At 42.3% G+C, this 17385-nt stretch overlaps 1 protein-coding gene across 3 annotated transcripts in view; it reads right to left on the reverse strand.

Moving 5' to 3' along the window:
- Window positions 1–15733, reverse strand: part of MYH10 (myosin heavy chain 10) — a gene marked incomplete at its 5' end in the record, with an annotated part of 82522 nt that extends 66789 nt beyond the window's left edge. For all 3 annotated transcript variants that reach the window (XM_083352328.1, XM_083352327.1, XM_083352329.1), the window contains 3 exons: window positions 4264–4291; window positions 11240–11396; window positions 15389–15733. In XM_083352328.1, coding sequence (XP_083208454.1) covers window positions 4264–4291; window positions 11240–11396; window positions 15389–15733 — 530 coding nt within the window. The remainder of the gene's footprint in view (window positions 1–4263; window positions 4292–11239; window positions 11397–15388) is intronic.
- Between the last annotated feature and the right edge of the window lie 1652 nt (window positions 15734–17385).

Raw genomic sequence — 17385 nt, forward strand, 5'->3', positions numbered from 1 at the left:
GTGCTTCACCATGTCCTCTGGAATCTCTTCCCATGCATCACGAACCCACTTTGCTATCAGTTCTATGTCAGGCTTCATCATATTTCCACCTTTTGTTAGTCGGGCTTGACCAGATGACATCCATTCGCACCACATCTTTCGCACACGGTCTTTGAAAGGTTTATTTAAACACACATCTAAGGGCTGTAATACAGATGTAAGCCCACCTGGAATAACGGCTAAAGTAACTTGAGAAGACTTTGCCAATCTTTTTATGTCATCAGATGTGTGGGCTCTGAACATATCCCAAACTAGCAATGATGGTTTTTTCTTTAAGGCTGCTCCTGGTCGTCCATTCCAAACTTCTTCCAGCCACTTTTTTGTTCCATCTTCATCCATCCAGCCTTTAACATGTGGGCGCACTGTAATTCGTGGTGGGAATTTGACCTTTTTAGGCAAGGTCTTTCTTTTAAAAATAATGACAGGCCGCAGCTTAGTTCCATTAGCCAAACATGACAGAACAACTGTAAAATGGTTTTTCTCATTACCTGTGGTTCTGAGTAAAACAGTTTTGTCTCCCAAACTTGCCACGGTTCTGTTGCTTGGAAGATCAAAGGTCATAGGTGTTTCATCCATATTCCCAATATCTCCCAGGTCATAGTTATGGATCTTTCTTTGTTTTATGATGAATGAATGGAATGACATCACTTTTTCATCAAGGTCTTTTGGCAACTTCTGTGAAATCTTTGTTCTTTGCCGCAAACATAGGCCATACCTATTCATGAAGCCAGTACACCATCCTGCTGACGCAACAAAATTTTCAATGCCTGGTACTTTTAATTTGTCATCTTTAGCCATTTGAAGGGCACGTAAGCGAATTCCCATGCGTGTTACGCAGTAACCATTTTGACGACACTCCATAACCCATTCATGCAATTCAGTCTCTAGAGCCACATATGGAGTTGTTAAACCACGTCGAGCTTTTTTTGCCTTTGGAATCTTTTCCAACTCAGCTTTCATTTTCCGCCACTCCCTCACTTGTTTTTCATCAACACCAAATTCCCTACTTGCAATACTGTTATTGCTTTTTTCTGCTCTTGACACAACCTTTAGTTTGAAAGCAGCTTCGTATGACCTGCGTCTTTGTTTTGGTGCAGGAGTACTAGAAGTACTGGGCTCCATTGGTGCAGGAGTACTAGAAGTACTGGGCTCCATTGGTGCAGGAGTACTAGAAGTACTGGGTTCCATTTCTAACAGGAATGGGGAGGTCTGCTAGGAAGGCGGCAGTCAAGCGTTGTTTCCCTCCTCGTGGGTGTGTGTGTGTGTGGGGGTGGCAGTCAAGCGTTGTTTCCCTCCTCAGTCAAGCTTGTTTCCCTCCTCGTGCGTGTGTGTATGTGGGGGGAGGGGCTTGTTTCCCTCCTCAGTCAAGCTTGTTTCCCTCCTCCTGCGTGTGTGTGTGTGGGGGGGGAGGGGCTTGTTTCCCTCCTCAGTCAAGCTTGTTTCCCTCCTCCTGCGTGTGTGTGTAGGGGGGGAGGGGCTTGTTTCCCTCCTCAGTCAAGCTTGTTTCCCTCCTCCTGCGTGTGTGTGTAGGGGGGGAGGGGCTTGTTTCCCTCCTCAGTCAAGCTTGTTTCCCTCCGTCTCTCTCTCTCTGTGTGTGTGTGTGTGTGTGTGTGTGTGTGTGGCAGTAAAGCCTTGTTTCCACGTGGGCCCCGGCGACTCCGCTCCCTCCCCTCCCCTCCGGGCCGGGCTTCTCTCCGCCCGTCCGCCCGCTGGCTGGCTGGGCTGCTGCACCACCGCTGGTCCCGGGCGAGGCAGCGGGCAAGCGAGAGATGAGGGGTGAAGCGCCGGCCGGTGAGTTGGGGGCGGAACGGGCGAGGCAGCGTGCAAGCGAGAGATGGGGGGTGAAGCGCCGGCCGGTGAGTTGGGGGCGGAACGGGCGAGGCAGCGTGCAAGCGAGAGATGGGGGGTGAAGCGCCGGCCGGTGAGTTGGGGGCGGAACAGGCGAGGCAGCGTGCAAGCGAGAGATGGGGGGTGAAGCGCCGGCCGGTGAGTTGGGGGCGGAACGGGCGAGGCAGCGGGCAAGCGAGAGATGGGGGGTGAAGCGCCGGCCGGTGAGTTGGGGGCGGAACGGGCGAGGCAGCGTGCAAGCGAGAGATGGGGGGTGAAGCGCCGGCCGGTGAGTTGGGGGCGGAACGGGCGAGGCAGCGTGCAAGCGAGAGATGGGGGGTGAAGCGCCGGCCGGTGAGTTGGGGGCGGAACGGGCGAGGCAGCGTGCAAGCGAGAGATGGGGGGTGAAGCGCCGGCCGGTGAGTTGGGGGCGGAACGGGCGAGGCAGCGTGCAAGCGAGAGATGGGGGGTGAAGCGCCGGCCGGTGAGTTGGGGGCGGAACGGGCGAGGCAGCGTGCAAGCGAGAGATGGGGGGTGAAGCGCCGGCCGGTGAGTTGGGGGCGGAACGGGCGAGGCAGCGTGCAAGCGAGAGATGGGGGGTGAAGCGCCGGCCGGTGAGTTGGGGGCGGAACGGGCGAGGCAGCGTGCAAGCGAGAGATGGGGGGTGAAGCGCCGGCCGGTGAGTTGGGGGCGGAACGGGCGAGGCAGCGGGCAAGCGAGAGATGGGGGGTGAAGCGCCGGCCGGTGAGTTGGGGGCGGAACGGGCGAGGCAGCGGGCAAGCGAGAGATGGGGGGTGAAGCGCCGGCCGGTGAGTTGGGGGCGGAACGGGCGAGGCAGCGTGCAAGCGAGAGATGGGGGGTGAAGCGCCGGCCGGTGAGTTGGGGGCGGAACGGGCGAGGCAGCGTGCAAGCGAGAGATGGGGGGTGAAGCGCCGGCCGGTGAGTTGGGGGCGGAACAGGCGAGGCAGCGTGCAAGCGAGAGATGGGGGGTGAAGCGCCGGCCGGTGAGTTGGGGGCGGAACGGGCGAGGCAGCGTGCAAGCGAGAGATGGGGGGTGAAGCGCCGGCCGGTGAGTTGGGGGCGGAACGGGCGAGGCAGCGTGCAAGCGAGAGATGGGGGGTGAAGCGCCGGCCGGTGAGTTGGGGGCGGAACGGGCGAGGCAGCGTGCAAGCGAGAGATGGGGGGGAAGCGCGGCGGCGGTGAGTTCGCGCCCTCCCGCCCTGCCTGCCCCCTGGCCGGTGCCTTCGCCCCGCAAGCCCCCCCGACTTGCCCGGAGGAAGCGGCGGCGGCGCGGCGCTGCGGGCCGGGAGGGGGGCGCGGCGGGGGCTGCCCCTCCTGCCGAGGAGCCGAGCCCGGCGGCGTGTGTGTGTGTGTGTGTGTGAGACCCGCAGGAATGGCTAGTTGCGTTTCTCTGTGTGCCAAGCCCCGTAGGCTCGACACACAGGAAGGGGGGGAATGCCGGAATGCCGCTTCCCTACCAGCCATTCCCGTGGGTCTGACACACACACGCACGCACGAGGGGGAGAAACAACGCTGGACTGCCGCCAGCTCTGCAAGGCTCTGCCGCTCCCTTCTCTCAGCAGCCTGTTCCGAACGAAGGGACAGTTCTTTTTTTTTGTTGACTGGAGTATAAGCCGAAGTGGAGTTTTTCAGCCCAAAAAGTGGGCTGAAAAATTCGGCTTATACTCAAGTATATACGGTAATATAAGTTGTTCGATATTAAAAAAAGGTAATCAGTTTTTATTTAGGTTAAGCAACCTACTAGAAGAATTATGACCTTGAGCTGAAAAAGATTTCAATCTCAATTTAAGCTTGAACATACCTGAAAACCGCATTTAATTCTTTCTACACATTGTTCTGAAAAAACTTCTTACATTATGATTTACAAATTTCTACATTTCTCCAGTACTATTAAATATCACAAGCTGCCAGGACAGGAAAGCAATAGACATTATAACATCACAAGTGGAAATTCTATTAAGTAGAATCGTATAAGCATTATAAAGAGTTAGAGAACAGATTCATATTTATTATAATACTAGACTTAGCCCTAAAAATCAGACTCCCTCTTAAAAGAGTAAAGCTTAAAAAGCACTGTAAAAATTATTATTCTAGAACAGCTGAGAAGAAGAGAGTAAAATATTTTGTGAATGAAAAATAGTCTCTACGTGTTTTGAAATATCAAGTGATTCTTTTTAAGGGGTAAACATGTCAAACCGGTTTCAATATTTGGTAGCAATAATCTGTTCCCATGACATTTCCTTTATGAATGTTAAAAAAAATATTAAAACATATTTTTTTCAGAAGCAATATTCAAACTGAGTTGAAAAGCTAGCAGTAGCTCTTGTCACATGCAATAATTTTAAAAAACTGCAAATCAAAATATATTTTACTTACGTGCAAAGAATTGATTGGTCCTCACGATCTGTACAAAACAAAACAAATTTTTTTATAGTTCTGCATGTCAACTACAGAGAAACCAAAATGACATTCTTTCCATAGTATCTGTCAAAGTTAAAAATCTTCATCTTTAAAACAAGGACAAACACATATTGAACTTGTGTTTTCAGTTATAGCTTTTTAAAAATTGAGCTTGATATTTTCCTAGTAGAAAAATACTGAACAAATCTTGTGAATTTAATCTTGTGTTCTACTGCAACAGAAAGTTCAGGACATTCTACATACATCTAAAGCAGCAGCCCCCCCCCCCCACCTTTTGGGCACCAGGAACTAGTTCCGCGGAGAGAGGTTTTTCTGTGGACCGAAGGGAACGTGGTTCCATGTGCTGCCTGCATTCTGTGGATGGGGTTTTGTTTGTGTGGCCCGGTTCCTGGCATGCTGTGAACCAGTGGTTTTGGGGACCCCTGATCTGTCAGAAATATTTGTTTCCAGTTGATGTCCCTTTTTAAGTTTTTTTTAAAGATGTATCTGACAGAATATTGTGCATCTGCTAAAAGCTAGCAGATCAAAAGCTAGCATTTTTAGGCAGTTTTATAGTTTCTTCTTTTTTAGAACAGAACGTTGCCACACTCTAGAACAGGGGTCACCAACCCACAAGCTGTGACCCATTGGAACCAGGGCCGTGGAAGTTGTAGACAAGTGTGTGTGGGCAGCTCCTCTTGAGTGAACGGCAGGCAAGCATGCCCTCTGCTTGCACAAACTGAGCTGTGTGTGTGTGTGTGTGTGTGTGTGTGTGCGAGCTCACCCACCACTCTCATTACCCACCAGTCTGCAAATCCGGAAAGGTTGGGGAACGCTGCTTTAGAATATATTATAATGTGCAGAACAGCTGTTAAACCTGTGGTCAGAGTTCTACATATCACTAAAAAAATGCTTAATTGGGATATAATAGCATAGCAGTTACAATGTTTTGCTTAGACTTGGACCTAATGCAAGATATATTTCTATTCAGGTAAAGGATGGCCTGATTTTTGGCTATAAGGCAAGGCTCAGATTCTTGCCACCCGATGAAAGCCAGCTTTCCTCTTCTGCCCTCTACCGAAAAGGTTTTTATCTTTTGGCAACATTTGGACTGGAGAAAAATATTAAAAGAAGAGAAAATAATAGGAAAGTGAATAATAAAAAAAGCAAAGAGAAATCTTGCAATTGTGACTTAAAAATCTATCTCCTTTCAGAAAAGCGCTCCAGCCACTCAGGAGTTCACAGGGGACCACAAGCCACACCAATCCAAGCTGCAGCAATCAGGCCCACGTATGAGGAAAGAAGAGCTCCTCTGAAAATGCAAATCTATCCATCCATCCATCCTCCGCTAAAAGTAGAAGGTTCTGCCCACACTACAAGCCCTACAAAAGCCTGCATTGTTAACTGTGGTGGCAGCTCCACTGAGTGGGCTGTTACAGGAAGGGAGGGTGCTTGACAAAGGCTCAGCAAGCTGACATACTCCCTGACATCTCACTTTATATTGTAGACTGTGTAATTCCTTCCCTAAATCATATCGTTTATGAACAGGTGTAATAGTCCTCCAGTCATTTAAAGAAGATAAAGGTAGTTTCTTAGCCTCCTGTGCACACCAAGATCTCCCGCATTTAGAATCCAACATACAATCCACCTCATACAGTATTCCTTTTCCCCAGTTAGGAGAACCAGTGGGGTAGGAGGAGGTCTGTACACAAGGGATAAGGAGGACCTTCCTGCATAAGGAGAGAACAATGAAAAACTAGGTCTACTTTCACTGAAATGGGCAATTGCAAGTGGAAAGCTCCCGCGTTCAATCCATGTATGACAGAGTAGGGGCCAATAAATAGCAAGCGTAGCTTTTCTATGGACATGAGGAAGGTAAAAACTTAGTGGGAAGCAACAATCTTAATGCCTTCTTGTCTATGTAAATCTGCTATACGTTTGTATTCAACCTGGCAAATCTGAACCGTCCTTTCAAGGGGAGCAGTGCCACGTCTCTCTCTCAGAGAAAATCAGCATCTTATAGGACCACAGAAGCAGGAGATTTATAGAGCAAGCAGTTAAGGGTTATATCCCTAAACTGCTTGAAAGGAAAACCCCAATCAAAAATGCAGAGAGTTTTTATACACAAATTCTGGAAACAAGAACAAATCAAGCCAGTTGTCCTGCTGACAGGAAAAATAACAATGCAGAAAATGTTGCAGCATAGAATTAGTCTAGGCCTGCACAACATATGTGAGACCCATCAAACAAGACTTGCACAGCTCACCAGGGTTTTGTTTTGTTTTTTTGAAAATTCAACAAATTCACTATTGCAAGGAAGGATCTGCCACTGCCAGCTAGTTTTTTTCCAGCCACTTTTGCCTTGAAAAGTCATGCTGCCAAGAGCCTTCAACACCTCCAAGTCTCACCAACACCGCCAGCTGCACCAGTGCTGCCAAACCAAGTTATTAAATAGCTATTCCTTTGTGGCCTGCAATTATTTTAAATGGAATAACGTGGCTTTTTCCAATCAGTTGTGCTGGATTGCCATAGTCTTTTTTTATTCCCCCATTCAATTTCAGGTGATAAGACAGCAACAAATAATTATGAATATTTGTTAAATGGAACATGAACAGAGAACCCTAATGTAAACTCTGGCGACTAAGCCCCTGCACTGAAAAATGTAGTCCAGAGATAACTTTGCACTCTTCAGAGCAGATGATAGCTCCTTGCATGGAATAAAATGAGACCTCTGGGTGACCTGGTCTGTAACCAACAAAATGGTCGTGTAACCTTACACATCTGAAAGAGATGGGTAATAAAATCCAGGGAAACCGTGTCTCATAGTCCAGAGGAAGACGGGAGTGGGTTACAGAAAACCAGCAGCAACAGCTTTGGCCTAGCCACAGATGTCTTCTGCCATCCTCGACCACCCTGAAGAAAAGGTGCAACTTTTTGAACACTCCCCCATGACTTGTATTTCATTGTTGTGACAGAATTGCAATACATCTTCCTTGAAAAGAAGAGGAAGAAATAAGTCACCACCATAAAACAGCTGTCCTTCACTCACAAAAGCAAAGAATTTTCATGCAGTATTTCCCTGAGGTCATCCACCTGAGCTGTGACATGGGTTTTATGTCGTTTTTTGAGAGCAGGGCATTGGAATGTCATTTTAATGTGCTTTTGTGTATACAGGTAAATGGCAATAAAGACCTGTATACAGGTAAATGACAATAAATGACATTAAAAATTATCTTATCAAAGACAGGAGCAACCTGGAATTAAGGAGAAACTTCCTAACAGTGAGGACAATTAACCAGTTGAAACAGCTTGCCTTCAGAAACTGTAGGCACTCCATCACTGCAGGTTTTTAAGAAGAGGCTAGCGCTAGACAGTCACTTGTCTGAGATGGTATAGGTTCTCCTGCTTGAGCAGGGGCCTGGACTAGAAGACCTCCCTTTCAGCTCTATTCTATTCATATTATCTTATTGTAGGTAAATCCAATTAAGAGATCTACAGCCAGTTCCCTGACACTAGTTTCTCTGGAGTTTCCTTCTAGAAGACAAAATTATCAGAAGTCAAGTTCAGGGTAGGGTGGAATAGACAAGGAATGTCAAATTAGGGCTTGCACAATACGGCACCTGGAAGTTTATTTTGTGTGCTGGGAACATAGGTGATATAAAATTGAAGTGAGAGAAAAACTATGTCCCGCCTGATCTAATATTAATTGAAGGTCAGTGCCTCCTGCAGGTGGTCCAAATACTTGTGATCTGTCCATCCTCTCCAAGAAATGTCATTATTGAAATGCTTTATTTTTATTTATTTAACTAATGTATATAGTTACTTTTCTACTCAAGGAACTCTGGATGGTGAACAGAAATAAACATAACCAAACTACACAACTCCAGTTTTAAATAAATTGGGTCGAGGACCTTAAATGTTTTATTATCGACATATCAAATAAAAATAGGGCCTTGGTCTGATCTATAGGAAATTCTGCTGGCCTGCCATCATGAATAATTCACTCTAAGCAATGAAAGTCAGGAATTGAACTTGAGTCCCACCCCCAAGATGGGATTTGGTCTTGAGAACAAAGCCACACTGGCTATGCAGCAACTTGTGGGGCCACATTCAGCTGGCTTGATCCCAATTCTTTATCATACCACTGTATAGGTTTTATATCTGTGTATACTGTTGATGCTGCAACATTGACAAGGTCCTGTCTACTTCTTCTGCAGACAGTGGGATACCTTGAAACTCTGTTACTAGATTCCATTTTAGATCTAGAAGGCAAGACACAATACCTTTCTTATGAGAGAGTAGTGTCACTGTCATCGTTAAAGGCATTAAGGAAACTGATAAGGAAATATTTCTGAAATGATGACCCAATGGGCCACAGGTTACCTAGTTACTATACTAGTTATTAAAGCTAAACAATTGTAAAACTTCTAAAGATTTATGTGAACTCAGTTCATTCCTAACTATTGACTTGAATGAGAACTTTACAATGATTTCTGATCATGATATAATTTGTACCAAAACACATATAAGAATGCATAAATCAGCAATTTGAACTATGAATTAGTCAAATGCTATTTATTTTTTAAAACTTCCATAACTTAAGAGTTTGAGAATTTTAACATATTAATTCTGTCTTGAGAAATCCATAAACATTTGCTCTCTTCTCAAGAGAGCAAATTATTCACATAATGTGTCCAAGATGTAATTTGAGTCTGGTCATTTGTGCCTTAAATAAGAATCATTAATTGATTTTTTCTATGATTCACTCAATTGTTTTCTTGGCTATTTATGGTATTCTCAAAAATCTCCTCCAACACCAAAGTTCAAAAGCATAAATACTCTCTCTTTTCTCATTTTTCAAAGTCTAACTTTGCATCCATGCAATGTCATAGGGGAAATCATGGGCAGAATGATTCTGATCCTTATACACATATCCCAGCAACAAATTATCTTTTCAAATGCCTACCCACAAGTCTTGGATGTTTAGACATCCAACATCAGCTGCTAGTTACACACTGTTAATTCTCCTTTCTTTGGTAACCAACCTCTTCCTATCTATTGGCCCGTGTCATTCCCCAGATTTGCTGCCATGGTTTGGTTAGAACTTTACAGATTCTTTTTCCATTGTTTGCTATATTTCTGTATATATTCCATAAATCGCTGTAGTCTTTTGGCTTGAAATGACCTGTCCTGGATCACAACCAGAGTAGCCGTCTGCCATCATGACAATGTAGCTGTACTCCAAAGTTGTACCTGAGCCTTTACACAGTAGAATGAGTAGTTGCTAGCAAATAACCATGGAAGAGGTAAAGAAAGTTAGAAATTGGGAAGAAACTTTGTTGTAAAAATTTAGGGTTTTTTTCCACTAATTCCTGTAATTATGTTTGTACACAAAGCTTCCATTGCCTTTCTGTCTGTGAAGCCCTTGTCCTCCTTAAAGGCGCTCCCCCTCCAGTATAAAAGAGCCCATCTAACTTTTGTCAGATGATTTTTTTTATTGCATTTCAGTTCATCAGTGTCCCATAAAACAAAAGATTCTACAAATGGCCAGATTCAGAGGGAAATGTTGGCTTCTCAATTAGAAAAAAAGCATTTACTCAAATGAACTAGAGGGCAGCACACATTACAGCACATTTTTGTTAAAACACTGGGTGCAGCTGTTTAACATTAGGAAAAGATGGGTTTGTTTGCATTCCTATAAGGCAGGGGTGTCAAACTGCGGGCCCAAGACGAAATCACGCCCACCCCATTGCCAGCAATGGGGAAAAAGCTCCAATATGTCGCGCGACGTCACATGACGTCGTGAGTTTGACATGTCTGCTATAAGGAGTTAAGCTGGTAAAAGTAGAACAGTTCTTAACTCTGAGAGGACTGTTACTGGAACAAATTCCAGTTACCTTTCCATGGCCTTCCCAAGGATGGTGAACATGAAAAGACAGGAAGGAAAAGTCTAGGATTTAAACTTAGGATCACAGGCCTATAAAAAGGAGTTGTAATAAAGTAGGTAAGATTTTCGGTTGCACTTTATTTCATATTTGTTTACATAAAATATCCAGTTAAACTATGTCTTGTCCATGAGTCCGTTGCCAAATAAACTAATTTTTGAATCAGACCAGCTTTAGCTTGTACCAAGCTGAAGCATAATAGCTCTCTTGCACTGAGAAGCACCTCTACGAGAAGCAGTGCACAATCCTATCCTACAGGTGGGTTTGCACAGAGATCAAGAAGAGGTTTTACTCTCTTTAATAAAATATGCTATATCATTGACTTTCCAGGCGTAATAGCTACTGCTTGTTCTTCTACATTAATATTAAAAAGAGACAACTCTTCTGATATTTGCCAGTTCTTTCCTACACATTTAGGAAGCTTCTCTAGTTCCAATCCACATCAATATTTAACTGAATCTTTGAGACAGGTTCATTTACTCCCACAGCAGTCAAAATCCCATCAGTTGAAGTGAATGATAGTCTGGTAGTTTGACAGACTCACAGTTGCAACTTACTCTCCTCAAAGCTAAAGAAGCACAAAGAGAATAGCTGAAGAGTTAAAAGAAAAATAGCAAAATAATTAAGGATATTGAAAGATATTGGATTTTTTTTTACTATTAGATTCTTTAAAAACGTGAAGTGCCTGTCTAGCTACACATTACGTCAACAAGAGGCAATCTAACAGCCATCTAAAGTCTCAATTAGACTTCCAGATTTCCTGACAACTAACTATACTGACTGCAGTTTATGGAATTGAGGTGCAAAATATCTTAAAATTCTTCATTTCACAAAGGAAGGCCATTTACCATCTAAGAATTTAAACCAAGAAGATTTCTAATGACTGAAGTGTATAGAGCTAATGACATTTATTATGATGTTACAATCTTTAATGTTAATCTTCTATTTACTTGTAATTCTAAAATGCTAGGCACAATGTCAGTGTACAACTTACAAATAGGTCTTACCTTGCAACATGCATCTATATGCAGATTCTGATATTGCATAAATATGTGGAGGCATTTCATGACGTTTCTTTCCCCTGTACATCTCAATGATATTTTCAGAGTAAATTGGAAGGTTCTTGTATGGATTTATTACTACACAGAAGAGTCCAGAGTAGGTCTACAGCAAGAAAAAAAGCTATTTAGTCTTCCTGATCCACAATCAAGAGATTTTCTCCAGAAATAATTCCATTGAACTGGACACTTAAATATTTTAATGCATGTTTATTAAAATCAACACCAATGAGCTACTTCTGAACAAAATCCTGGTTCCAAAGGGATATACCAGAGTACAGCAGTTGACAAGCTGGAGACACAGATGGTAATGGAATTTTCAGCTACAGTGAAAACTATTGTCAAAAATCCACTAGAGATGAGATTTATCTTCAACTATTTTGTTTTAAAAATACTGCTGAAACAACTAATGAGTAATTAAAAGAACTAAAGTAAAGGTAAAAAAAGTAGTATGTCATTTGGTGTAAATAAGTTCAAACGGTCATAAAGAAGTTTGGGTGTTCAAAATAAATTACCAGGCTGCAAAATGTAAATCTATTCAAGGTAAAAAGTTCAACAGATTACAGTGTTAATGCCTGCTTTTTCAATAACACAAAAATAAAGCTAATAAATAAATGAGCATGTAGGTTTTCTCTGAACTTTTCTTCCCAGCCTGGCTCTTCAAATTTAACATCATTTAATCAAGATGAAGCCTCTGAATGATCAAGAGAAGAAAGTGGCTTGAAAGAAGAATGACAGAGAAGTTCCTCCTTCTCTGGTCATTGCCTCAAAGCTGCTCTTCATTAAAAAAAAAATAAAAAACCCAAACAAACAAAGAAGAATCTGTTAGCAAAGAACATAGAAGATTCTACCTGTGACATATGGTTTAGCTATTAGAATTCTTGCAACACTGGAAATGCTACCTAAAGTTGCTAATTTCTATACCATGGTCAATTGTCAGCACTAAATTTCAAACAGAAAGTGGGGTTGGAATAAAATGTACAGTTGTCACTCAAGATTTAAATTTGGATCCCATGGCTGTCCTTTTAGTGTGAAAAATGCATATTGAGACTATTATCACATCAATTGTCTTCGGCCCTACACTGTGTTTTATGGATAGTTTGCTGCATCATGAAGTAATCAAGTAATTTTTCATATTTTGTACTACAAAACAAATGGAAACATGCAGGGCTGCTGTTTATAAAAGCAGATACCTAGCATTTAATCAAAAATAAGATGTAATGGCTTTGTTCAATTATTATATAATACTATACAATTTGACCCAACTGACATTCTACCTACAAGTATCCTCAACCTATGACATTTCATTTAGCAACTATTCAAAGTTACGACAATACTTAAAACTGTTGCAGCATCCTTACGGCTCAATGACCATGATGCTGGCACTTGGCAACCAACCCACACACTTCTAGGGTCCTACAGTTGTGTGATCACCATTAGTGACTTTTCCAGCCACCTTCTGACAAGCAAAGTCAATGGAAATGTTGGCAGGGAAGGTCACAACTCATGGTCATGTGATGTCCTGTTTAACAAATGCAGCAAAAAAATTTGTAAAATCAGGAGCAGTCACGGGATGCCTCACTTAATGACTCAACCGCATCAAATTTCCCAGTCCCAAGTTTAGTCATAAGTTTAGGACTATCTCTATTGAAATATCCTAAAGTATTCTTAGATGTTATAAAAATGACAATATTCATTTTAATTTTCTCCATCAGCTCAGAAATTTTACTTTTTGCTTATGGCCAAGAACAGAGTGGGAACTAATGGGTGTGTTCTCAGAGTTTAAGGAAGCCATTCCTTTAGATTTTCTTGCAGCTACTTCCCAGAGGGAACTAAAGCTTGCTGTAACACTCTCTATAACCTTTGTAAGATGCTGTAACCACTCTGTACTTGTTGCAACTCAACTTGTACAACTAAAACTTTCCCTTTATCAGTGAGACATCATATAAACATGTCTAAAATCAGCCATTTTTTCTGTTTTCCTAACATTTGTTCCTTAAGTAGCTCATTGGAATGGGACACTCATTTTATTTATTTTAGATACTGCACCTCATTCACACAGCGACTCCATCATATTCAATTATACTGAGTATAAGGTGTATCTTCTTGGAAAGACAGCTTGTGGGTTTTTGTGTGTGTGTGTGTGTATACACACACACACACACACAGAAATTGTAACATATTCTTTATAGCATGTTAGCTTCTATTTTAAAATAAATGAATCAGCATGGAAACAAAATTCATGCTTTAGCATCACTTGAAGCCAAGATTTCTAAGTAGTACTTAATTGTCCCCACTTCATCTCTTCATCAAACTGAAATATGTTATACAGTTGAAAATCCACTGAAATTATAATTACAGTAGCTATACTGTATCATGAGAGTAGTCTAGGGCTGCCTATTATCAATCTACATGCTGAAAAATACTACATTCCAGTACCATATGTCTCAATATATAATACAGAGCTTAAAATATTGATGATTTTTAAAACTAAAGAAACCCAATGTAGGTAATCTTTGGTTAACAATATTAACTGGGACCAGAATGAGCAATGCTACTAAGTAATGCAGTCGTAAACCACAATGTCATATGATTATACACTTAGCAATGGCAATTCTGGCACTTCCTGTTGCCATCATTAAGGGAATCACCATGGGTCATTAAGCAACGATGCCATGTGGTCACCATTTGTCACTTCCTACCATTGATTTCACTGTTGGAAGCCAGCAAAGGTGGTCACAAATGGTGACCATCAATAAGAGACATTGTAATTGTGAGCCAGGTGCTGTGCACCCAATTCACACCACATGGCCACTGGAATGGCCAAAATTCTAGGGATCTGTAAGTACCACTTGTTCAGCATTGTCACAAGTTCAAATGATCATTGAATGAGTGGTTGTTAAATGATGACCACATTTAATCTAGAAAGTCTCAAAATAGATGTTTAAATATATTTATTCTATTTCCCAAGTAAAGTAACACATATTCACAGGGTAACCTCAGAGACTTCCCTTAGTATCTACTAGAAAACATCTCACAAATTACTTTAAGAAAATCCTGTTTGTATTATTTTTATGTGCTATACCACTCAGTGTCTAATGGAATTGAATAACCTTTTAAAGCTAATCAATGGATCCTTAGATCCTCTCTGCTACCATAATATATCAGCCTTGTGTGGACAGAAGGAAGTGCAAGCTATATTGTTTTACAACTCAAATCAGTGCAAGACTCCACATTTTAGCCTATATTAGATAAAAAATATAGCAGTTATTAAATACCAGAGGTTAAAGAACAAAATAAAAAACAGATAGCACCTACAATTTACTAAACAAAATTTCTAACCCACTCCAGTCCTAATAGATTTGACAATAACTATTTAACGTAATAAATAATTAATAAAAATGTGAACTAAGGATTCCAGTGTTTTAAATTTAGACATAAATCATAGTGATCACAGATCTGGACAAATTTGTTATAAAATATAATTTAGGAAAATTGCAGGAAAAATAAAATAGTTAATAGTTCTAAAACAATCTCTAAGTTTGCTACTAAGCAGTTGTGAAATTTATGAAATGCATATGGCTACCCATCTCACATAAAGTGACCCTGGGCAGCATCCAACAATTATCTACACTGCTATTTAGATAAAAAATGCAAGAAAAATGTAAACATTTATAAAATAAAAGTTATAAAGATAAAACTGATTAAAAGACAAACTTAAAATTGAGATTAAAATTTAAAAAAGAAAAAACCTGATGGATTAAAAAGGTTTCTTAATTTCCAAAAGACAACAGAATAGATAACATGGGGATACTCTAAAAAAAAGGCATACCATAACTGGGAAACTATTCAGAAGACCAATTCCAAAACAGCCAAGCACTCTACTTCAGTAGATGTGACAATCAAAAGTATCAAAGGTCAAAGAAATAGCAAGTACAACATAATTTGGTGATCAGAATTAAAATCATACTACTAATAACCAAGCTTACATTTTAAAATCAGTCTACAGACTAAAAAGCAGCATTTCCTTTTGGAACATTGCAACCAATAAAGTTGATTTTTTTGGTTAGCACATGTCAGCAAATAATTATTACTTACATAAATGAGCCCAGAATAGTATCGATCCTTCAAATTATGAAGAACAGAGGCTTCATTTAAGCAGGTCAATTCTGCCATGTCTTCTACTTTAGAAAATTTGGGAGGATTCATTTTTTGAATATCATCTTTGTTGACAACTGCTTTCTTTCCATTCTCAGCCAATTCAACCAACACTTCATCTCCCCTCTCTTCTTTGATGCTGGCAGCTTCAAAGCCATGACGTTCTGATGGAATCCAGACTAATTTTTTAGCTGTCCAGTCAGCCTGGGTAGCAGGGTTGTAGATTACTGCTCTGTCCACAAAAAGGTACCTCTCAGGGTCTTCTTGCAAAGTCCTCTGAGCCATTTTTAGAGAACTATCCCACAACAGGAACCTAGTAAATGCAAAAGCAGAATTATTAGCTACCAATAATCAATTATTATTATTATTTAGAGTATGATGAGAATGTGATAGAACAGAAGTAATTTATATATTACATACAAAACATCTATCCATGCCCACTGATTCACAGTAGAGGCACTTCTTCCACTATCACACCTAATTCTATTCAATTTCAACCAGATAAACCAGTGGTCTCCAATTTTGGTGGCTTGCCGGCAGGGCTGGGGAAGGGTGAGAGTGGAACAGGGCTGCGTGAGTGGTGGACTAGCTCGCATGCACACAGCTTCACTCAAGCAAGAGAAGCCTTTGGGGCGTGATTTCGTGCTCCTTTAGACTTCTCCACACCAAAAGCTTTTGCAAAGGGACTGAAGGCCTGAAGCAGCACAAAAGCCTTTCGTCCATTTGCAAATGTTTTTGGCACAGTCTCATGCTCCTTCAGACTCACCGAGGCTGCCCGATATTCCAAAAGCAGATCCAGGTGTCCTGCGCTGGCGGCCTCAGTGAATCAGTGAAACTGAGCAAGGCCTGCTCGTCCAACTAAGCCTCTGCTCTCTCCGCTCTACTTTTGGAACATCTGGATCAGGCGGCTTGGTGGCCCGGCTTGGTGGGGGGGGAGAGGGGAACTGAGGCGAGAGGCTGGTCGGTGCATACATGCAGCTCCACTCACGCAAAACAGAAGAGAAGTCTTTGGGGTGCTGCTTGTATTAGTGGAGCTGCGCTTGCGCACCGGCCCCTCTTATGCTTCCCAGTTCCAAATGGGTCACGGCCTGGTGGTTGGAGACCCTTGAGATAGAGTAAGGAGAGTCAAAACCAGGTGTTTTGGTAGAGGGATCACTTATGGTCAGGCCACAAGAAGGTACCATGGACCATTCCACTCTCCAGGCATTCTCAAGTTAAATTAGGTAGATGTTAAGTCAATAGCTGTTTTCCATGCTAGCCTATGGGATTTCAATCTTGTGGTGGGCTGTTTATTGTTCTGGTGAATAGGGAGGGCCTTGTTCAGCATCCTTGACCCTAGAGCAGGGGTAGGCAACCCTGGCTCTTTTATGACTCGTGGACTTCAACTCCCAGAATTCCTGAGCCAGCTGGCTCAGGAAATCTGGGAGTTGAAGTCTACGAGTCATAAAAGAGCCAAGGTTGCCTACCCTGCCCTAGACCCTAGTTGTCTTCTAATGAGAGACGGTATGATATTGCTAAGTACTGGTAACCAGTGCACAGGAGTGGGATGCAATGTGCCAAAGATGATATGCATTGTCTGGTGGAGTTGGACATCGACCATTTGGGTGTGGACACTGTTAAGCCACACAACAGCTCTGACTTTAGTTTATTCCACAGCTAAATATTGCAACAGCATGTGGCTTAACAGCACCCTCACCAATAAACAGCAACTATTCAGGACAGCGGTTCCCAAACTTTTCTGTACCCCATACCCCTAGAACGCTTCTGATATATTCTCACACCCCTTACAAAAGCTCAGAATAACGGCACAAATTATGCATACACACTATAATTTTGAAAAGCCAAGTTTTTGCAGCCCCTGGAATATTGTCTTACACCGCTAGAGGGTGCAAGCACCCCCCACCCCGGGTTGGGAACCCCTGATTTAGGATAAGAAT

Source organism: Vipera ursinii (assembly GCF_947247035.1).
Source record: "Vipera ursinii genome assembly, chromosome: 2".
NCBI lineage: Eukaryota > Metazoa > Chordata > Lepidosauria > Squamata > Viperidae > Vipera > Vipera ursinii.